Below are 23,456 nucleotides of genomic sequence, written 5' to 3' on the forward strand. Positions count from 1 at the left end.
AACTAGACTTTTAGACTTTTTTTTAATTTTTTTTTAGACTTTTAGACTTTAATACAAAGACTGTAACAAGACAAAGAAGGACACTATATAATAAAGGAGACAAGAAGGTGTAACAGTTATAAATTGCATAAGCGAAATAAGCCAGTGAAAGACAAATTATAAATTTTATAAGTGAAATAAGTCAGCCAGTGAAAGACATGATTTTAGTCTTTTTTTTTTTTTAAAGATTTATTTATTTATTTATTCAGAGAGAGCGAAAGAGAGGCAGAGACACAGGCAGAGAGAGAAGCAGGCTCCATGCAGGGAGCCCGACGTGGGTCTCCAGGATCACACCCCGGGCTGCAGGCGGCACTAAACCGCTGCGCCACCGGGGCTGCCCCATGATTTTAGTCTTACGTGGAATTTAAGAAACAAGACAAGCAAAGGAAGAAAAAGAGAGAGAGAGAGAGAGAGAAACCAAGAAAGAGACTCTTAACTATAGAGAACAAACAGATGGTTACCAGAGGGGAGGTGATGGCAGTGGCGGTGGAGGTTAAGTGAGATAGGTGATGGGGATTATGGAGTGCAGTTGCTGTGATGAGCACCGAGTGTTGTATAGAAGTGCTGAATCACTATATTGCACACCTAAGACTAATGTTATACTGTATGTTAACTAATTGGGATTTTTTAAAAAAATTTTTATTTATTTATGATAGTCACACACACAGAGAGAGAGAGAGAGAGAGGCAGAGACACAGGCAGAGGGAGAAACGGGCTCCATGCACCGGGAGCCCGATGTGGGATTCGATCCTGGGTCTCCAGGATCGCGCCCTGGGCCAAAGGAGGCGCCAAACCACTGCGCCACCCAGGGATCCCCTAATTGGGATTTAAATAAGAATTTTAAAAAGTGACAGAGTTGGAAAAGATATGTCCTACTTAAGGTGGTGAATTCCCAATGATTTTTCCAATTTAATATGTTATAGGACCCTACTTTTAAATTTTTTCAAATTTTTTTAAGGGAAGGAGGCTGAGGAAGAAAGAGAATCTTAAGAGGTCCCATACCCATTGTGGAGCCTGATGCAGGGCTCAGTCTCACAACCCTGAGATCATGACCTGAGCCAAAATCAAGAGTCAGATGTTTAGCCATTTAAGCCACCCAGGCACCCAGATTCCACTTTTTTTTTTTTTTAAAAGCATGTGATGTTATCATCCAATAACATTTCTCCACATTTACAACTGTCATTAGACTAAACTATCTCATCATGAGTCATTTTATGAAATTTGAGGTTCCATCATGACTGAAGCGGAGCTTGTATTCATTATATATGTATCTTAGGTCTAACTGATCATAAGATCATCTTAAAGCATCTCCAGAATGTCTTTAGCACTTAGTCTTTGTCCTAAAGCATTAAGTTGTTATTTTGTTCTCTAGCTTCTAAGTAGATATTAAAATTATTCATGAAATGTTTTTGTAAAGAACTCTTTGGATATTATGATTGTGAATTTTTTGTGATTTATATCTTAATGTTACAGGGATCAAATGTCTTTTCTTCTTTGGTCAAAAATTGGAAGTGTGCTGGCTGTTGGAACTGTTAAAGGAAATTTGCTTATTTATAATCGTCAGACATCTCGAAAGATTCCTGTGCTGGGTAGGTTATACCTGGAAACACTGCTAAATACTTAAGATGCTTTATATAGATGTCATGTTTTACTGCCTCAGATTTTTTTTTTTTTTTTTTTTTTTTAAGGAAGGCGATATTTGCATTTGTGTCCTGGAAGTCGGAAGCCCCTTCGCACTTCCTTTTTTTTTTTTTAAAGACTTTATTTATTTATTCATGAGAGAGACAGAGAGACAGACAGAGAGAGAGGCAGAGACACAGGCAGAGGGAGAAGCAGGCTCCATGCAGGGAGCCTGATGTGGGACTCGATCCCAGAACCCCAGGATCATGCCCTGAGCATGAAGGCAGGTGCTAAACCGCTGAGCCACCCTGGCATCCCAGATTTTTCTGGCACTGCAAGGGAAATTATGTTGTAGTAAAGCTCCCCTGGTCAAGCCATATATCTAGCTAACCTACAAGATCCCTCTTCACTGTCTACTAAGAATTATCCAGGCTACATAGAATGGCTGCTCTAATGGCAGCTTGTGCCTTTGGACACCAGGACATTAATAGCATGGCTTCCATTTGTCCCTTTCTCACCTAGATTGTACCTGTGGACATGGAATAGCTTGGTGTTTATCAATACCTTAGTAGATGGACTGAAACATTTGGTGACTGTTTGGTCCAAATATATTAGATTCTTTTTTTTTTTTTAAACTTTTTTTAAATTTTTATTTATTTATGAAGTCACAGAGAGAGAGAGAGAGAGAGAGAGAGGCAGAGACACAGGCAGAGGGAGAAGCAGGCTCCATGCACCGGGAGCCCGACGTGGGATTCGATCCCGGGTCTCCAGGATCGCGCCCTGGGCCAAAGGCAGGCGCCAAACCGCTGCGCCACCCAGGGATCCCTATATTAGATTCTTAATTCTGACCTCTTACTCTCTCCAAACACCAATTTAGTCTAGGTGTGCACTGTGAGTTACATTTGCCTCAGAGTATATGACTAGAGAAGGTGTTGTTCCTTGTTTGACCTTGGTTCAGGTTCTTTGATTCCCCCAATCTCTGGTCAATCTGTCCTCTGAATGAATACCCAAGAAGAAGCAGATGAATTCTTCTCAATGATTAGAACATCATGCTGGTGAATGGTAAAACTAGTAGGCTTAATTATACCCAGGTGGCCAGAAAAATTATCATTTATTGCTAAGGAAGGAATTAAACTCTGCAGAGAAGAGTGCCCACAGAATACTTGAGAAAGTGTCTATCAACTAAGGACACTTAATTATTTCCGTTTTTCTCACATTTATGTCTATTTTTAATATCAGTGGTTTTGGTGCTCCAGCTGTAAGTTAATGCCATTGATCCTATAAAACTAAAGATATTTTGAGTTACAAAAATCAATGTAAATTGACCATTTGACTTCAGTTAGGCAATTTTTTGTATCCCACTTCATCTGTAAGAATACCCACCCTACCAGCTAACTTACAGGCCCCAGAAATTTTGACACTTGACATATGAGAAAATAAGTTGTCAAAGCATGATTATTTCATGTCAGGTATTTATTACACATATGTGATTTTATATGTGATCTTTGTATTTAATATAAATATTGAGTCTGTTCTCGGTCATTTATTGTGTAAAATGGGCCTGAGGAGATTCAGGCTGATTATGTATCTTAGGTCCTTTGGCTAAATACATACTGCCTCTCTTGGAGTTGGTTATGATTTGTGGCTCTACTTTTTTTCACTTTTAAATAACTCACTTTCCTAGATCCAAGCTTTTCCACTCTAGATAGCCACTACATGGTAGCATGGTCTGCCAGCATTTCACAATAACTAAAATCTGTTAATCTTGTTACATCTTATACTCATTTATTTCCTTCAGCTAGACCAGATACAGGCAGTTCTCATGTTGCATGGCTCTTGTATACATGAAATTCATTTACTGTGGTTTAATTAAATATTGCCAGCCTCCCAGTAACATGATTCAAACTTCAGTTACCAGAATATATTAATTGTGAATTAATATTATGTCAATAAGTCAGTACATGTGAAGTGCCCCGAACACTGTAAGGAGGCATACAAAACAGGTTAACTGTTCTTGATGTTAAGTTTAACCTGAGTTCTGAGCTCTGGAAGCCAAGAGGCCATCATCTACACAGGAAGAAGAAAGAAGAGCTTTTCTTCTCCCTTTCTGGGGTATAGAAAGAAGTCGGTCTTTGACATTTCCCACCTCTCTTCATGCATTCTTTTTCTTTCCTGATGCCCATCTCTTTGGGCCCAATTGCAATGTACCACATAAGTCCCTTAATCTATGATCATTAAACTCTCCTATATCTCAGTGTCTTCTCTGCATGATCCCTTCTCTTTTGTGCCCTCGTCTCCTGATTTGAAATGCCATTTATATCCTGAACAGTCTTATATTTGTCTCTTCCTATCCCTAGGCTCATGTATCCAACTGCTTATTCAACATCTCTGATGAGATGTCTAGTAAACACTTTAATATCTCTAAAACCCTTTTGACCCACAGCTGTCCCCCCTCACCACTGATGACATCCCATCCTTTTAGATCTTCAGGCTAAAACCTTAACATCATCCTTGACTCTTCTCTTTCTCATACCTTCTGCATCTAATTTGCCAGAAAATCTTGTAGGCTCTTCTTCAAATATTTCCGGAATCCAGCCTGTTCTCAACACCTCTCATGTTACCACTATGTGTGAGCCTCAGACATCTTCCACGTGAATTTCTGCAATCTCTGAACTGGTTTCCCTGCTTCAGCTCTTTCCACATTATACAATATTCTCAGCCTAGGTACCAGTAAGGTTTCTGCTCAGAAGTTTCCAATGGCTCTCCATCTCACTCAGAGTCAAAGCCAGAGTTTTTACAATGGCCATCCAACATCTGCATGATTTGGCCCTTGCAAACTCCCTGATTTCATCTCATATTCCTCTCTTTTTACTTCCTCTGCTCCAGTTACACTATCCTTTTTGCTGAGCCTCTAACACACCAGACACTCTCCTGCCTTAGGCTCTACTCACTTAATAACTACTTATTTCGAACCTCCTTCCTGCATAGGTACTGTATTAAGTTCTGTCAGGGGTAGGAAGAATAAAGTGAGTGTGGTCTCTGCTCTCAAAAGTAGTTAAAATAGCTAAACTCTTATAGCACTTTATATATGCCTGGCACTCTTCTAAGTGCTTGAACTCATTTGATCTTCAACTCTGTGAGACAGGCCCTAAGTATTATCCCCAATTTATGGATATGTGACTAACGAATAGAAATGTTAGGTAGCTTACCCAGTGTTTTATAGTAAGTGGTGGAGCCAAGATTCAAATCCAGGCAGTCCGGCTCCAGAATATGTATACTTAACCATTCTATATCTCATTGTAGAATTAATCTTGAGACTCAAGGATTTATCTATCCTAGGACCTTCAACAAATGTACACAGTGTCAAGTATATGATTTCCCCCACCCAAAAAATTCAGTTTTTGCACTGGCTAGGTTCCTCAATGAAAAAGTTTCCTGATACTCATTGTTTCCATCTGATATCATTGACTGGTTAAGTGACTCGGTTCTCAACACAAGTCTCACTAGGGTACATGCAGATTTGGAGCTCAGCATTATCAGAAGTCATATGTGCTCTGGCTTTACATGAATATCCAAAACTTTGAATGTTGAATCTGTTTATACCAAGGGTCTACCATACTGTGAAGCTGAGTATAGTAAAGATAACTCAAGTGCCTTGGGATTTACTTCTCTTGAGACATTATTGTTATAGGTTTGGTTGTATGGTAAATAAACTTGTCAAGGAATGGAGGAGTATCTTTTCGTGTTAGGGCCTATACTCATATCCACATAATATTGAAAAGCAGTATTGCTCTTATACAGAGTTATACTGATTTAGAATTTGGTAATAAACTTTTATATAAGGTTGCTTAGACATTGACTGCTTTGATGAGATTTAATATTCCTTGTCTGTTTAATATCCATGACATATTAGACTTTCAGATTGATATCACAGATCTTTTATTATTTTTTTTTGAGAAACCCATGTGTCTATACACAAATCATCTCTTTTTCAGGAAAACATACTAAGAGAATCACATGTGGATGTTGGAATGCAGAAAATCTGCTTGCTTTAGGTGGTGAAGATAAAATGATTACAGTTAGCAATCAGGAAGGTGACACGATAAGACAGGTAATACAATAACATCTTTGGTATGATATATTCAAAATTTTTCCTGAAATAAAGTTTGTCTAACAAACTAATCTATGAAAATTTAAAATCCCTATGTGAGATACATATGCAATAACTTCATATTCTAAACAACAAAAGCTGTTCTTTTTTATGTATTAGAACACTTTTCTTTCATTGGAGTCCTTTACCCAAATATCTTCCTTTGTACATTTTCTGTTACCTAGAATTAACATGGACTACCGGCTCTATGGTTATAAGCTGTATGTTTGTGAGATAGCTTTTATTTTATATATATAATATAAATGTTAATAACTGGACTCAGAGTCTGGTCTGCCTGATTCTTTTTTTTTTTTTTAGGATTTTGTATATTTATTCATGAGAGACACAGAGAGGCAGAGACATAGGCAGAGGAAGAAGCAGGCTCCATGCAGGGAGCCCGATGTGGGACTTGGTCCCAGACCAGGATCATGCCCTGAGCTGAAAGCAGACGCTCAACTGCTGAGCCACTCATATTTCCCATGATCTGCCTGATTCTAAAGCCCATACATTTAACTGATATGTTAAATTGCTTCCAAACTAACCATAATTTAATTTTAGGATGAAGTTTACTGCTGTTCAAATTTCCCAATTGATTAGATCTTCAGTGGCTCCTCCTTAAGGAAATTTGTATTACTTATAGTTACTACATAATCTCACCAGTGGGTAAATTTTACTTTGGACTACCTGGCTTATGATTTAGTATTTCTGGGGCAATATTAACTAGCAAGTTCTTTGAATACCCTCTAGGTATATGGCACTGTGCTATGCATTTTAGAAGAAATATGAAATATGGTCCTATATTAGGTCTCTATTGGTTCGTCACAAATTACCCCCAAACGTAGCAGTTTCAAAACAATATACATTTATTGTTTTATAGTTTTTGTGGATGAGGAATGCAGGTGCATTCCTAGCTGCATTAAGATCTCAAGGCTGCATTTTATTGGTCAAGGTTGGAGTCTCATCTGAAGGCTTGACTGGGAAAAAATCAGTTTCCAAGCTCAATCACATGGTCATTGACAAGAGTTCAATTCCTTACAGGTTGTTTTGGTTTAAGGTCTCAGTTCCTCTCTGGCCATTGATTAGAAGCCTGCCTAATTTCCATGCCACATGGATCTCTCCATAGAGTGTCTCACAATATAGCAGGTGGTAAGAGAATGAGAGCAGCTATTTAAAACTTAAGCCACAGTCTCTTAACAAATAACTTGATCTCAAAATTATTTTTGCTAAAAAAAAAAAAAATTATTTTTGCTATATTTTGTTATGTAGAAGTGAGTCCCTAGGTCCAGCCCACACTCAGAGAGGTGTAGAGATGGGGATTATAGAAAGAAACCAGGATCACTGTGGATCATCTTAGAAGCTGCTGACCATAGGCCCTTACTCTAAGAAGATACAAACAAATCATGCTAAAACACACACAGTCTTATATGATTGCCATATTTTGTGGTATAGTTTACAAGTTCTATAATATTTGAGATGGAGGAGATCAATGAAAGTTGGATTGTGAATCTTTAAAAGACAGATGATCTGAATTAGTAAAGGTATAGGATAAATTGTAACAGGTCCAAACTTACAGGGGATCTAAGATATGGTAGTTTGGGTGTTTTTTTCCCTCTTTCTCTTTCTTAGGTAACAGAGACAGGTAGGCAAATCATCTGTGCATCTTTGCTTTCACAGGGCACTATACACAGTCCCAGGTTTTCCTCCATCTTCTTATTGCTCTGCCATTTGCAATGATGTTTTGTCTTCATCTGCATAATTACCCACACACCACATCTGCATTTCCGCTCCAGGGAAGGGAGAAAGAGAAGTGGAGTGCAAGAAATATTTAAAGGACCTAGTCTGGAAGATGCATTTTATTATTTCCATTCATATCACTAGAACCTACTCATATAGTCACACCCCACTGCTGCCAGTGAAGCTGCAAATTTAGTCTCTGTAGGTAATCATGTGCTGTGCTGGAACTTGTTTTAGTGGAAACCATAAGACATTTAACCATCTGTCATTTAACCCAAGCAAAAGAGCATGGACAGAGATATGAGGAGAAACTTCTACCTTGTTCATGGCTTGTTCAAGATTGGCTTGACTGAAGATAGGGGCTTTCAGCATTTATAGAAAATAAGGCTGGTTGGTTGTTTCCTGTACTTGGAAAGCTCCAAAAGTGAGGCAGAAGTAATTCAACCATGTTGAGTAGAACCATAGCACAATTAAACTGGTTTCTCAGATTAATTAATGTGGAAACCTAAAATTTTCTAGAAACCTAAAATTTTGCATTCTATTTTGGTGCCATTTTGAATTAGAATGGTAGATATACAAGTCCAAATGCTTTAGCTCCCCATTCATTCTTATATATCCATATCAGACATCATCAGTAGATGTTGGCATTTTTTTTCCTCCTCAAGACATGGCTTTACAATATTTTGCTATATAACATCCCAGGAAATCACTACATTCAGCTATTATTTATATACAAGATAGCTATTTACCTTTTTTGATCTCTAAGAAGTATGCTTCTAGAATCAGACATACTATTTAAGTTGTCATGCGGTAAGCAAAGCATACGTTAAAAGTATGTATTGCTTTATTTGATGTGTCTCTGAACTGCTTTGACTTTACTATTCTACGGATCACTCCATTGTTACTTGTGTGAATTTATTTATTTATTTTTTATTTATTTTTATTTTTTTTGTGTGTGTGAATTTATTATGATTCTACTAAGGAATTGTCTTATTTCTTAAATCTGAAGATTGCTTTCTTTTATCGATTCTGGAAAATTCTGTCATCTCTTTCAGTATTAGTCTCTTGCCCTTTCTATTCTGTCCTTCTGGAGTATCTGTTAGACATACATTGGACCTTCTCTCTCTCTCTCTCTAAGATTTTATTTATTTATTTGAGAGAGAGCAGGGGGAGGATCAGAGAGAGAGGGACAAGCAGACTGCGCTGAGTGGGGAGCCCAAAATGGGGCTCAATCTCATGACCCTGAGATTTTGACTCTGAGATCATGACTTGAGCCAAAACCAAGAGTCAGATATTTTACCAACTGAGCCACCCAAGCACCCCTCTTTGTCTCTCTTTCCTCTCTTTCGTAATATCTATCTTTTTGTCACACTGTGCAACCTTGTGGATAATTTACCTAATCAGTGTACTTACTCTTTCTTCAAATTTGTCTGGTCTTCTATCTTTTTGAGTTTTTTTTTTTATTTTAATGATTCTACTTTTTATTTCTGGGAAGTATTTTAGGGCAAAATAGGCAAACAGGGTTAAAAAGTCCAATTATGAAATAAGTGTAGAGGGTATAATATACAGGATAAGGAATATAGTCAGTAACATTATAATAATTTTGTATAGTGAGATAGTAACTAGACTTACCATGGGGATCATTTTGTGATGTATATAAATACTGAATCAGTATGATGTACCCCTAGAGCTAATAGGATATCGTATGTCAAGTATACAGTTTATCCCTCAACAACATTGGTTTCAACTGTGTAGATTTACTCATATGCAGATATATTTTGGTAAATACAGCACCATAAATATATTTTCTCTTAAGATTTGCTTAATAATATTTTCTCTAGATTACTGTAATAATACAGTATTTGATATACATAACATACAAAACATGTATGAGTTGAGTGTTTGTTATTAGTAAGGCTTCCAGTCAACAGTAGGCTATTAGTAGTTAAATATGGGGGGAGTCAACGTTATATTTGAATTTTCAACTGTGCAGTGGCTTAGGTCCCCTAACCCACACATTGTTCAAGTGTCATCTGTCTTTAAATTAATAAAGAAAAGTACTTTGTAGTTCCCTAAAAAATCTGCCTGGACTTTTTTTTTTAAGTCTATTGTCATACTTATGAGTCCTTTTGTGTTTTCAGTCATTTTTAAAGTTTTATTATGATCTCTGTGATAATTCTGTTATTTTTAGATCCACTAACTTTTGTTCTTGATGCATTATTTCTTGTGACATTTCTCATTTTGAATTGTGAGCTCATCTTTCAGCAGGGCTTGTATGTGGAAATTTTTTGGAGCTTTGGAAAAGGCTTTGGATCTGTTTTTGATAAACACTCCAAGGAGTTTCTAGACCACTCAAAGTATAAATTTGGACTTCAGAGCATAAGCAAGAGAGGATGGAGAGTCTTTTATTTGAAAATAACTTTTTCAGCTTCTTTTTTTCTGACCCAAAGCTCAGCCAGACTCAAATGGGCTTCTTTATTGTCTCCTTACCAACTGCTCTGGATTACTATAGCATCAGTTTCTACACATACTTTGGTTATGGTTTAATCTTTGTTTATTGTCCCTGGAAATTTTCCTTACCTTTTTTCAATCTTATCTATTTAATAAGACGTGTTCTGTTTCATCCAGGATTTCTAGATGTTTGTAACAGTGGGATTTTTAGGTATAACAGAAGTGAAAACAAGTTACTGGTTTTATTAATATTAAGAATGAATTTAAGTGTTGTGCATGTTCATAATGATAATATTTCTATCCCTACAGACACCAGTGAGATCAGAGCCTAGTAACATGCAGTTTTCCATGATGAAGACTGATGATCGAATGTCTGCTGCTGAAAGCACAGTAAGAATTCTAAGTCAAATCCATATCCGTTATTTTGATAATTTTGTAGATTATACTTTCTCCTTTTCTAGGATGGTTCAGAATGTATAGTGATAAATTATGATCTGTCATTTATTAAATTAGTATTAGACTCCAGTGTCTCAGGCATATGTTACTTTTACTGCTCTGGCAGCAGCTAGCTACCTGGTATCACAGCAAATGAGGAAACCTTCCTATTACATTTGGTATTGTTCTTCTCATTCTTGTGGTACTAAAAACAGTGAGGGTCCCTTTATAAACAGAAATTTTGATTTGTATATGATTTTTTATTTTCACTCAATTGGAGGTGGTGACCAGAGCTCTAGAAATTGTAGCTTTTATTTTCTTAATACCATAGATGCATTTTACCTGCCACATTTTATTGTTCTAAAATCCAGATGATTTTTATAATTAATACAAATATGAAATGAAATAATGTTTCTATTTCTTAAAAAGCTGTTATTAACTTGATATAGTGACTTAATTGAAAGAGTCAAGAAAATATATCAAAGTGTTTCTCTTATATAAATCCATCCTTCTTAATGAGCTCAAATAAGTAATATACTCTTTTCTCTCCCTCACATGGTTATACCTTCCACTGAGAACTACAGTTAAGTATTGGCTTGCATGAGTAATAGAGGGACACTATCTAGCCACGTTGACCAATGATCTGCAGATGATGGAAATGATGATCCAAAAAGCCAAGCTCAGTTATCCACACAGTATGGAATGTAATCCCCAATGGTTCAAAATCAGAATGACTTCTTAAGAGGGAAGACCCTCTGTACTCTGAATATGAATTCAGTTTCAGTGGAATTATGTCAGACTTCCAGCCCAGTACTGCACAGTACTCTAATGAGAGGTATAGAGGATTTTAAAAAGTTAATCCATCTAGCTATTTTAGTGTCTTCTCAAAGGCTGTGTTGGATACGTGTAAAGCCAAGGACCCTTCTCAGACTGTATATTAGTACAATATATTTTTTAAAGTCACATTGTTATCTTATTAATTATAATGTTTAATGTAAACTTGGCTTACTGTTTCCATAAATGAGGTTCAGCTATTTGAATTTGCTTATTGGTCTTCATGAAGTACTGAATAATTCATTTCACAATCTCTTAATCTTTTCTGGCAGATCAGTGTAGTGGTTGGCAAGAAAACTTTGTTTCTTTATAATCTGAATGAACCAGATAACCCAATTGATCTGGAATTTCAGCAGCATTATGGGAACATTGTCTCCTATAGCTGGTATGTACAAGAAGCTCATTACCAAAAGATCTCCATGTGTTTTTCCTTACTAATTATATCTAATTTTTGCCCATAGCATTTTCACTTCTCTATGTAACATTTTCTGGATCATAGACTATGATTTAATATGTGAAACTACCTAACATATTATCTGGCCCTCAACAAATTGTATTCTATAGTTCCTTAGTTTTAATGTACTTGCTAACTTACTGTATTGCCAATGATAGTTAACCATCCATTTACCATATTATTGCCTTTGCTACTATAGGTATGGTGATGGCTACATCATGATTGGTTTTTCACGTGGAATTTTTGTGGTCCTCTCCACTTATATTCGAGAGATTGGCCAAGAGGTATTTCAGGCTCGTGACCACAAAGATCGTCTAACCAGTATTGCAGTATCACAGACCCTTAGTAAAGCTGCTACATGTGGTGATAATTGGTAAGTTATATTCAAAAATCTCAGAAAACGTTATGTAAGGAATATTTAAGAGATTCAACAAGACTTTGATAGCTAGTATGAATCTGTCAGCGATACTCTCCTGCACTTTTAAAACATTTTTGCAATTGAAAATTCCTAAGATTCCTGCTGTAACACATAGGGCAAAACCTAAAATGCTAAATGTATACTAACTACAAAACCTAAAATGGAGAATGCTTGAAAATCAATCTTAAAATAGGTACTTCCGAATAATATGGTGTCAGCACACTCCACCCTGTCTCTCTCACTGAATACAATGATAAAACCTGGGCAGAATGTATGGAGCAATTATTTAAGGACTCTGAAAAGTGAATAGTAGGCAGAATAAAAAAGAAGAACAGAATTTGAAGTATCACTGAACCAGTGAGGAGTCTCCTACTTGTCTTCTACTCTCTCAAGATTCAAGACAGCCAAAATCTGGAAGTGAACACCAAAGCATAAATGAGAGAGCTCTGAGAGAAACCCTGTAGTTCTGGCTCAAGTTGCAGGAAAGAGAACTCCTAACACTTAGTTGGGGAAATCTCCCAGTTTCCTTTCTTTTTCTTTCTTTGTTCTTTCATGCCCCAGCCACCAAGCAACCTCATCATGGCAGTGGCAGCAACAGCAATGGCAGGAAGGACCTACAGACACCTACTCTGTCTGTAGGGTAACCTACAGGGTAGGTTACTCTGACACAGGGTAACCTTCCTCTAATTAAAGGATCTATGGCCCCAGGAATGGGGGCAAACTTTGTTGCTTATTTTTCTCTCTGCCCTCATACTGTGTGGCCACAGGCATGGGTGCAGTTGTGGGAAGGACAAGGCACTATAGGTAACTAGAGCCCCAGCTTTCCTACAGGAAGATAAAAAATGGGAGCCCCAGGAAATCAGAACATACTAGGAAGATCCTGAAGAGGAAGAAGTTCTGGAAAGCAACCCTCTGAAGATATTTATGAACTCCCAGTTTCACTTCTTAACGATATATGCATATCTCATCCTAAATAAACCAAAGACTCTGAGAACTGAACAGAGGGATAGATCATAATACAAGTCCTATAGATCACAAACTGGGCTGAATAGGGACATATCTGAATACAACTGCAAAGCCTTTCAAATTGGAACTGACATTGAAACCACAACCCGCAGAAGGCTGGTTGATACTCAACCCAACAGAGTTGATTGCCTGCTTAAAAAAAAAAAAAACAAAAAGCTAACCTTCTCCATGGGATTTAAAACAAGATACAAGAGTCTCAAACATAATGTTCAGAATGTCCAAAATATAACCCAAAGTTATCTGATATATGAAGAATCAGGAAAATTTCAACCTACTTGGGAAAAGGCAATTGAAAGATGCCAATGCCAAGATGATGCAGGTAGCAGCTATTATAAAAATGCTCCAAGAGATAAGGGCTAGCATTTTCAAAACAGATGAAAATGTTGTCTCAAAAAAGAAATAGAATCTCTAAAGAATAACTAAATGGAAGTTTTTAGACCTGAAAAGTATAATTAATACAGTATACTTAATAGCAAAATGGAAATCACAAAGAGTCAGTGAACTTAAAAATAGACCAATAGAAATATCCCAGCGAACACAGAGAAAGAAAAGATTGGAAGAAAATAAACAGTCTCAGCGGCCTGTGAAACAATACCAAAAAAGTCTAACGTTTACGTCACAAGAGTTTCAGAAATAATGGCTAGAAACTGCTCACATCTTCCAAAAGACATAAACCTATATATTGTAGAAGCTCAGCAAGTCCCTAAAAGGATAAGTCCAAAAAAAACCTAGCTCAGACACATCAGTATCAAACTGCTAAAACTAAAGACGAAGAAAAAACTTGAAAGCAGCTAACGAGCAACATTTTAAATGACAGTGGATTTCTCACCATAAGCCATTGAGGCCAGTTCCAAGGAAGCATCATGACTGAAGTGCTGAAAGAAAAGAACTGTCAGCTGAAATTCATTACGCAGTGAAATACCCATCAGTGGTTTCTTCTCAGATGAAGAAAAATGAAGAGAATTTATTGCTAGCAGACCTGCTGTAGAATTGCTGAAAGAAGTTCTTCAAATGGAAGAGAACAGATGACAGAAGGAAATTTGGGACATCAAGAATTAAGGAAGAGCAACAGAAATGGTAAATATAGCAGCTCATTTTTTTTTCTTTTGAGATTTTTTTAAACATATATGTTGCTGTTTAAAGTAAAAATTATGATATTGTTTGATAGTGTTTTCAGTGTTTAAGATACATTACATAAGACAACCACAACAGAAAGGGGAGAGGGTAGGGGCTCCTGGGTGGCTCAGTTGGTAAAATGTCTGCCTTCAGCTCAGGTCATGACCTCAGGGTCTTGGGATTGAGCCCCAGGTCAGGGCCCCTGCTCAGTGGGGAGTCTGCTTCTCCATTTCCCTCTGCCCCTTCTGCTCACTCCTGCATGCACTCTTTCTCTCTCTCAAATAAATAAATAAAATCTTTAAAAAATAAAGAAAATGTTTAAAAAAAGAGGAGAGGCTAAAGTTATTATATGTGATTTCTATAATATTTGAAGTGGTAAAATACTGATTCTAAAGAGCCTATGAGAAATTAAATATGTATGTTATAATCTACAGCAATCACTAAAAAATATACAGATTTATACACAAAACCCCAATAGGTAAATTAAAAGGAAATACTGGAAAATGTTCAAACCTAAAAGGTGGCAAGAAAGGAGAAATGGAAACAAAAGGGAGAAACAAAACCGTAAAACAATAGATTTAAGTTCATACAGATCACTTAACTATGTTAAATGTGTAAATGACAATGCTATTAGACTATTAGAATAGAATTTTTATTTATTTATTTATTTTAATAAATTAATTTTTTATTGGTGTTCAATTTACCAACATACAGAATAACACCCAGTGCTCATCCCGTCAAGTGTCCCCCTCAGTGCAGAATTTTTTTTTAGAATAGAATTTTTAAATGACCCTATTATTTGCTGAAACTCACTTCAATGTAATGACATAATGAAATAACTAGATTAAAAAGTAAAAGGATGGAAAAAGATCATCCAAACACTAACCTGAAGAGAGCTGGGTGGCTATGTTCATATCAGACTAAGAACAAAGAAAATTACCAGGGATGAAGATGCCTATTGCATACTGACTAGATAGCATACTGCTAAATGAGTATGCACCTAACAACAGAGCCCCACAATAGATGAAGTAAAAACTGGCAGAATTAAAGGGAGAAATAAATAGACAACAATAATAGTTGAAGTCTTCAGAACCCTGCTTTCAATAATATATGGGACAACTAGATAGGAGATCAAAAAGGAAATAAAAGTGTCAAATTGAGACTTACTAAGTGGAACACAGGCTGCCAGATCATGAGCTGTAGTTCAACACACACAAGACAAATCGAAATAGAAAAGGTTCCAGACGAAGTAACTGGCTTGTCTTGAGGGGCCTCACAGAGAGATCAAGGCACAGTGCAGACAGAGAGAGACAGAACCAAGGGCATGTGCTTTTAAGAGAGTTCATTGAAGAAAAACAGGCTTCGTGAATAGACTGCTTTAGGGTTTCCAGGCTAAGGCCAGATTGGTCAATTCTAACCAAAAGAGTAAGTGTTTGGAAGGCTCCAGTGATCTTATCCAAGGGGCACATAAGGCATATGCTGTTGGGAGGCAGGGAAGACCTGATCAAAAGGGCTTTTAGGGAAGTCACATTAGGAAATTAACACTTGTTTGTGACTCTGTGGGTGTGCATTTGCAGGAGGGACTAGTGTAGGATTAAGGTCATTGCAGGCCACTTGGCCAAACAGAATGGATGCTAAGGTAGTAATACCATGGAGTAGCTTAGGTAAACTCTGAACAGACTTGGACAGCACTATAAACCAACTAGATCTAATAGACATCTATAGAACATTCCACCCAACAAGAGAATACATGTTTTTTCTATGGATCCATGGAACATGCACCCAGATAGTCCATATTCTGGGCCATGAAACCTCCACAGATTTAAGTTGAAGTCATGCAAAATGTGTTCCTTGACCGTAATGTAATCACACATGAAATGAATAACAGGAAAACAACAGGAAATTCAATGAACACTTGGAAATTAACCCACTTCCAAATAATTCATGAGTATATCTCAAAGCAAATTTAAAAATACATACAACTGAATAAAAATGAAAATGCAATATATCAAAATATGAGATACAGCTAAAACAGTACTGAGAAGAAAACTTATAGTATTAAGTGTTTACATACAAAAGAAAAAAATCTCAAATTGATAATCTAAGTTTCTACCTCAAGAAACTCGAAAAAAAAGAGCAAACTAAGGGTAAGGCAGAAGGAATAAAATAATAAAGAGCAGAAACTGATGACATTGAAAATAGAATAGGAAAAAAATCTAACAGCTGGATTTTTTTGAAAAAAAATTGATAAACCTCTAGTAAGAATGACAAGAAGACACAAATGCCCAATATCAGGAATGAAGCAGGAATATCACTGCAGATATGGAAGCAACTAAAAGGATCATAAAGGAAAACTACAGGTTTAGAATTACAAAGGAATACTACAAACAACTTAGAAATTTGACAACTTAGAAGATTGGAAAAATTCTTCAAAAATCACTGACTACCAAACTCAATCCACGTGAAACAGATAATCTATCCTAACTAGCCCCGTAACTCTTTTTTTTTTAATTTTTTTTATTTATTTATTTTAATTTATTTATGATAGTCACAGAGAGAGAGAGAGAGGCAGAGACACAGGCAGAGGGAGAAGCAGGCTCCATGCACCGGGAGCCTGACGTGGGATTCGATCCCAGGTCTCCAGGATCGCGCCCTGGGCCAAAGGCAGGCGCCAAACCACTGCGCCACCCAGGGATCCCTAGCCCCGTAACTCTTAAAGAAATTGAATAATTTTAAAGCTCCTGAAAAATTTCCAGGCTCAGATGGTTTCACTGGAGAATTCTACCAAACATTTAAAAAAAGAATTTACAGCAATTTTATAAAACCTCTTCAAAGAATAAAACTGGAAGAAACATTTCTCAACTTATTTTATAAGGACTAGTATTACCCTTACACCAAAATCAAGGTACAAAAAAAAAGAAAGATTTCTCTCATGAACTTGGACACAAAATCCTCAACAGAATTTCATGCACTGAATTCAGCAGTATGCGAAAAGAATTATACCTCATGACCAAGTGGGATTTATTCCAAGTACACAAGGCTTATTTACATTCAAAAATCAATGAAGTTACTCTATCAACAGCTGAAGAACCATCTGAATATATCAGATGACATACTGAAACAGTCTCAAAAAATCCAACACCCATTCATGATAAAAATTCTCAGTAAGGGATGGAGGGGAATTATCTCAACTTGATAAAGAATGTCTATAAAAAACCTATAGCCAACATCAAACTTAACAGTGAAAAAGACTGAGTGCTTGCCCCCTAAGATTGGGAACAAGACAAGGATACCTACTCTCACTACTCTAATGCAACCTAATATTAGAAGTTCTAGCCACTGCAGTAAGACAGGAAAAAGAAATAAGCCACATCCAGATTGGAAAGAGAAAAGTAAAACTATCTCTATTTGCAGATGACCTGGTTGCTTGTGTAGAAAATCTCAAGGAATCTACAAACAAGAAACATCTAGAACTAAAACGAGAGAGAGTGCAGCAAGATCTCAGGATGTAAGATCAACATACAAAAATCAGTCATTTCTATATGTTAACAAGTATGTGGAAACCAAATAAAAAATACACCATTTTTAATCACTCCAAAGAAAATGAAATATTTAGATATACACTTAACATATACAGGATCTGTGTGCTGAAAATTCCAAAATGCTGCTGAATGAAATTTAAAAAGACAGAAATAAACAGAGAAACACACAGTATTAGTATATTAAAAACAGTGATAACATCAAATGCTGGGAAGGATGAGGAGAACCTAGATCACTCAAATAGTTTGGCAATTTCTTAAACAAACTGAACATGCAATTATCGTATGACCCAGCAATTTCACTCCTAGCCATTTTTCTCAGAAACATAAAAGCTTCTATTTCCAGAAGAACCTGAATATGAATGTTTACAGCAGCTTTATTTGTAATAGTCAAAAACTAGGAACAATCCAGATGCCCTTCAGTGGGTGAGTGGTTCAACTGGTATATCTATATGATGGAATACTACTCAACCATTAAAAGGAACAAACTAGGGCAGCCTAGGTGGCTCAGCGGTTTAGCGCCGCCTTCAGCCCAGGGCCTAATCCTGGAGACCTGGGATCGAGTCCCATGTCAGGCTCCCTGGGTGGGAGCCTGCTTCTCCCTCTGCCTGTGTGTGTCTCTGTGCCTCTCTCTCTCTCTGTGTCTCTATGAATAAATAAATAAAAATTTAAAAGGAACAAACTATTGATACAACAAGGGTGCTGAGTGAAAAATGCCAGTCACAAAATGCTGCATACTGTATGATTCCGTTTATGTAATATTGCTGAAATGATAAAGTTACAGAAAAGGAGAATGGATTAGTGGTGGCTAGGGGTTAAGGACAGGGCTAGGGTAGGTAGGCAGGAGGTTAAGTGTGTTTATAAAAGGACAACACAAGGGATCCTTGTGGTGATGGAACTATTCTATATCCACTATATCTATGTGGTGTGGATCTCAGGAATCTTGCATGTGATAAAATTGCATAAAACTACTAAACATACATACACACACACACACACACACACACACACACACGGTGAATACAGGTAAAACTTGGGACAGCTGAAAAAGGTCAGTGGATTATATCAATGTCAGTATTTCCATTATAATATTCTATAGTTTTTCAAGATGTTACCATTTGAGGGAAAGGTGGAGGGTATGTATGATCTCTGTATTATTTCTTATAGTTGCATACAGATTCATAATTATATCAAAATAAAAAGTTAAATGAAAACAATGAGAGAAAATATAAAGGGGAAAAGCTCTGGGAGGGCAGAAGGGAGGAGGGTGTTAAGACCAGGAAGAAAGATACAGCCATTAGGTGCCAACATTGTGCTGCTACACAGCTTTCTTTGGCCAACCTATCTTCCCTGTGACCCTATGCAGTAAAATGCCCCCAATTTTTCAGAGTTTTTGACCTATGTCTTGTGATTCCAAATCGAATGCTCTTTCTCCTATACCTCATTACTTTTTGTATGAAGAAAGTCAGGGTGATGGGGGGAGCACATTGCAAAAAGAAACCTTTTTCCTCTAACAGCTAGGGAGAATGTTTTCCTACTCATACTTTTCTTCAGGGCAACTTCAGCCTCTTTGTTCCTGAAACTACAGATCAGAGAATTAAACCAGGCACATCCACCACACCCCTAAGAGATTTCTTTTGAAGATAAAATAAATTACAGAAATTCTATTATTGTCTTACCTCAACCCAATAGATTATCTATCCTACATATATCCCTTTTTGGAGAACACTGACTTGTTCTGTAGCGTACAATTTTTTGTGAATGAAAACTATTTTATTTAACACCTGTATTTGCAATATACATATTTTTTCATTTTTCAGTATTAAAATTCATGACTTGGCAGAACTGAAAGACATGTATGCTATAATCAACCTGGACGATGAAAATAAAGGTACCGATTTTTCTGAAGCAGAGTGACATTTTATCACTGCAGTGACAGAGTAATGTGTTTATTATTGTTTGATTTGCATTAATCATAGGAATAAAACTAACACCCTTCATTAGAGTTCCCTAAAATAACTTACTTATTTTAGTAATTATAGAAGACTGTAAGTCCACTTTGATCCAAAGATTTGTAGTGAATTTAATCTCAATTTCAGTTATAAAACCTAAATTCTTACACTCTTTCCCTTTGATCCACTACTGAATGAATCAGTGCTCCTGTTCACATGCATACCTGTCCGTGGTGAATTTTTACTTTGTATAGACTAAACTATTAAAGATAGCACTTGAAGATTTTTATGTCTGCAGCTTACATGAAAATACTTGCTTGTTTGCACCAATATAACTTGTTTTTTATTAATCCTTGATTCTGTCAAATATTTCAGGTTTGGGCACGTTGTCCTGGACAGATGATGGCCAGTTGCTAGCATTGTCTACCCAAAGGGGCTCTCTGCATGTTTTCCTGACCAAGCTTCCCATACTCGGGGATGCCTGCAGCACAAGGATTGCATACCTCACCTCCCTCCTTGAAGTCACCGTAGCCAACCCTGTTGAAGGAGTATGATCATGGTGTTATTTTGATTTGATTTATTAGGAAAATCAAAAAAGTTGTAGCAGTTGATTTGCTACTGTGCTTTTTCTGTATTATAGGAGCTGCCAATCACAGTTTCTGTTGACGTGGAACCCAATTTTGTAGCAGTAGGGCTTTATCATCTGGCCGTGGGAATGAATAATCGGGCTTGGTTTTATGTCCTCGGAGAGAATGGCAAGTCTCAATCCAGCTGTCGTTTTCTTACTTTCTTACTTAGCATTTAAATTCTGTTACTGTTTGGGAAGCACCATGTCTTTCACTCTTTTCCTTCAGCTGTCTCTTTCTTAAGAAGCTTAAACAGTTTTGTGAATCCTCTGAAAATTTTGTAGTGAATACAGCATGGTATAGTGGGCAGAGTATGACCTTAGGAATTAGGCCCTGAGTTTAAATTCCCCAGCTGCCTCTTGTAGCTTGCTGGGTGACTAGATAAATTCTTTACTTCTCTGAGCCTTGGTTTAGAAGACTTCGTCCAGAATATGAGGATTCTTCTACACGTAAGGGGTCATGAGGAAAACTAAATGAAATAAAATGATGTGATCCATGTGATCCATTTTGCACAATGTCCTTCTTAGGCACTCCTTGGTCAGGTAATTGAGTTCCTCCCTATTCCTTTTATTCTTGAGGTAATGACCACTAGCATCTGAAGGGAGCCTTGCTTTTTCTTCTCCCCACTGGAGGTCAGATATCCCTTAGGAGTAGAACAAACTGGAGATTTAGCCTCAGAGTACACCATTAAGCTTATTGTCACTAAAGTGGAAACTTTTGGTTGTTTCACGTGTAATTTTATTTTCTACTACTTTGTTTTATGTGATTCATTATGGAATTCCTGAAGGCAAATTTATGTAACAACTAAGATTTTCTTTACAGTGGCTAAAATAAAAATTTTAGATTTAGAATATCCTTAAAAATGCACTCATTTAAAAAATGCACTCATTTAAAAATTATTTGCAAATCTTTGTAATTATATTTTTACATGTATGTTTTTTTATTGCTACAGCTGTTAAAAAATTGAAAGATGTGGAGTATCTGGGGACGGTTGCCAGTGTTTGCCTTCATTCTGACTATGCTGCTGCACTTTTTGAAGGCAAAGTCCAATTGCACTTGGTAAGTATAATTTTGATGTCCTGGAGCCCTCAGGTCTCTTGATGGATGACCCAGTTTAGTGATAATGAACAGCTTAATGTCATATTACCAAGAACATTGGTCAGGAAGCAACCACATACAGACTAGCTAGAAAATCAGGTGTGTTGATGGGATGAGCACTGGGTGTTATGCTATATGTTGGCAAATCGAACTCCAATAGAAAAATATACAAAAAAGGACTAACAAAACTCTTTGCCCTTCTGGATGAGATGTTCAGTTAATTTTCTTATTCTTTTCCAAGAAAGCCAACAAAGTTTCAACTATGCTACTCACAATATTGCCATGGTAAAAATGACCCAGTTGGAAAATGCATCTAGTAGAAAATTAAAAACTGATTGGAAAGTTCTATGTCTGAGCTTCCTGAAATGAATTGACTTATATATTTGGGCATATCACTTACGGGGAATCCTTGAAACTATGCCAGTTAAAGTGTTCAAAAGATAGTGGCTCCTGAGACAAACCACTCTTAATCATAGGAAATAAAATGAAGGTTGTTGGAGGGGAGGCGAGGAGAGGGACGGGGGATGTGGTAACTGGGTGATGAACTAAGGAGGGCACGTGATGTAATGAACACTGGGTATTATATAAAACTGATGAATCACTAATCTCCACCTCTGAAACTAATAATATGTTAATTAATTGAATTTAAACTTTAAAAAAAGGATCTAGCGTAAAAAAAAAATAGAGACTTTAAAAAAGAAGATATTGGCTTCTAACCAAGGGCATCTCCTACATCTATTTCTTGGCTCTTTGCTTCTGGGAAGCCAGAGAATAGCTACTAGACCACTGTAGAGCCTCCCACAAAGATTATTCCCACCGAAGAGGGATGTTTAATGCTGCCCGGCTGGCAAGCTGTGATCCCTGTCTGATGTCTTTCTCATTAGACTGGTAGCCTGAGGAGTCTGAATGTTTAATTGAACTTCAGGAGAAGACCTTCCCCTATCTCCCAAGATGGTGTGGACCCACTTTACTCAAATCTATAAGCTACTCTGATTCTTTATGTTTTAGATAGAAAGTGAGATCTTGGATGCTCAAGAAGAACGTGAGACTCGGCTTTTCCCAGCAGTGGATGATAAGTGCCGTATTTTATGCCATGCCTTAACTGGTGATTTCCTCATCTATGGTACAGATGTAGGTATTGGCTTCTTTGATATAGAACATGGGGGAATTTCTAATTTTTACTTTGTAATATATATATGTGTGTATTGTGTACATTATGTTAAATTGTTATGTACAGTACATACACACTTATGTACAGCCCAGCATATAGATCACATGATTTGCTAGTATCAAGTGCTTTTGATTATAAGCAATTCCGATGGCAGAGTAAAAAGAGCAAACTTTGGAGTTTGGAAAATCTGGGCTCAAATGCCAGTTTTATTACTTGCTAGGTGCTACTTAACCCCTTCCAAGCCTCATTTTCCTTATCTAGATGCTAATTTAATTTGATGATGAACATAAGATAGCTTATTCAGCTTTAGATCTCCAGGGCCTACATTTAGTAGGCATTTAATAAATAGTAAAATTAATTGAATATTGAGAATCCTACTTTGATCTTTTGGGGATTGTTTTGAAAAAGAGAGAGTTGGAGGTTGGGCAGAGGGAGAGGGAGAAAGAGAATCTTAAGGAGGCCCCAGGCTCAGTGTGGAGCCCAATGCAGGGCTCAGTCTCACAACCCTGAGATCATGATGCGAGCAAAAATCAGGAGTTGGACACTTAACTGATTGACCCACCCAGATGCCCCTCCCTGGCTTTTGGTCCTTTGAGTTACCAGTACCCTATACCTCTACATAGTAAGCTAGCTAGATGAACATTCTAGTAGTAGCATCTTACATTTGTAAATGTTTTCAGAGCATATCATGCCTATTATCTTGTTCAGTCTCTAAAAGAATTTAGTATAGGTGGTAGGAAGGGCACTATTTTCCGCATTAGAAAAACAATTATTCACAGTTTCAAATGCTTCA

At 36.9% G+C, this 23,456-nt stretch overlaps 1 protein-coding gene across 4 annotated transcripts in view; it reads left to right on the forward strand.

Annotated features, from left to right (window-relative positions):
- WDR19 (WD repeat domain 19) overlaps positions 1–23,456 on the forward strand; it is a 90,751-nt gene that overhangs the window by 11,310 nt on the left and 55,985 nt on the right. For all 4 annotated transcript variants that reach the window (XM_055326128.1, XM_055326126.1, XM_055326130.1 and 1 more), the window contains exons 5-14: positions 1,513–1,628; positions 5,655–5,770; positions 10,304–10,384; positions 11,536–11,648; positions 11,917–12,090; positions 19,637–19,707; positions 20,144–20,316; positions 20,409–20,523; positions 21,347–21,453; positions 22,501–22,623. In XM_055326128.1, the coding sequence (XP_055182103.1) occupies positions 1,513–1,628; positions 5,655–5,770; positions 10,304–10,384; positions 11,536–11,648; positions 11,917–12,090; positions 19,637–19,707; positions 20,144–20,316; positions 20,409–20,523; positions 21,347–21,453; positions 22,501–22,623 (1,189 nt within the window). The remainder of the gene's footprint in view (positions 1–1,512; positions 1,629–5,654; positions 5,771–10,303; positions 10,385–11,535; positions 11,649–11,916; positions 12,091–19,636; positions 19,708–20,143; positions 20,317–20,408; positions 20,524–21,346; positions 21,454–22,500; positions 22,624–23,456) is intronic.

The sequence above is a fragment of the Nyctereutes procyonoides genome, unplaced genomic scaffold, assembly GCF_905146905.1.
Source record: "Nyctereutes procyonoides isolate TBG_1078 unplaced genomic scaffold, NYPRO_anot_genome, whole genome shotgun sequence".
Classification (NCBI taxonomy): Eukaryota; Metazoa; Chordata; class Mammalia; order Carnivora; family Canidae; genus Nyctereutes; species Nyctereutes procyonoides.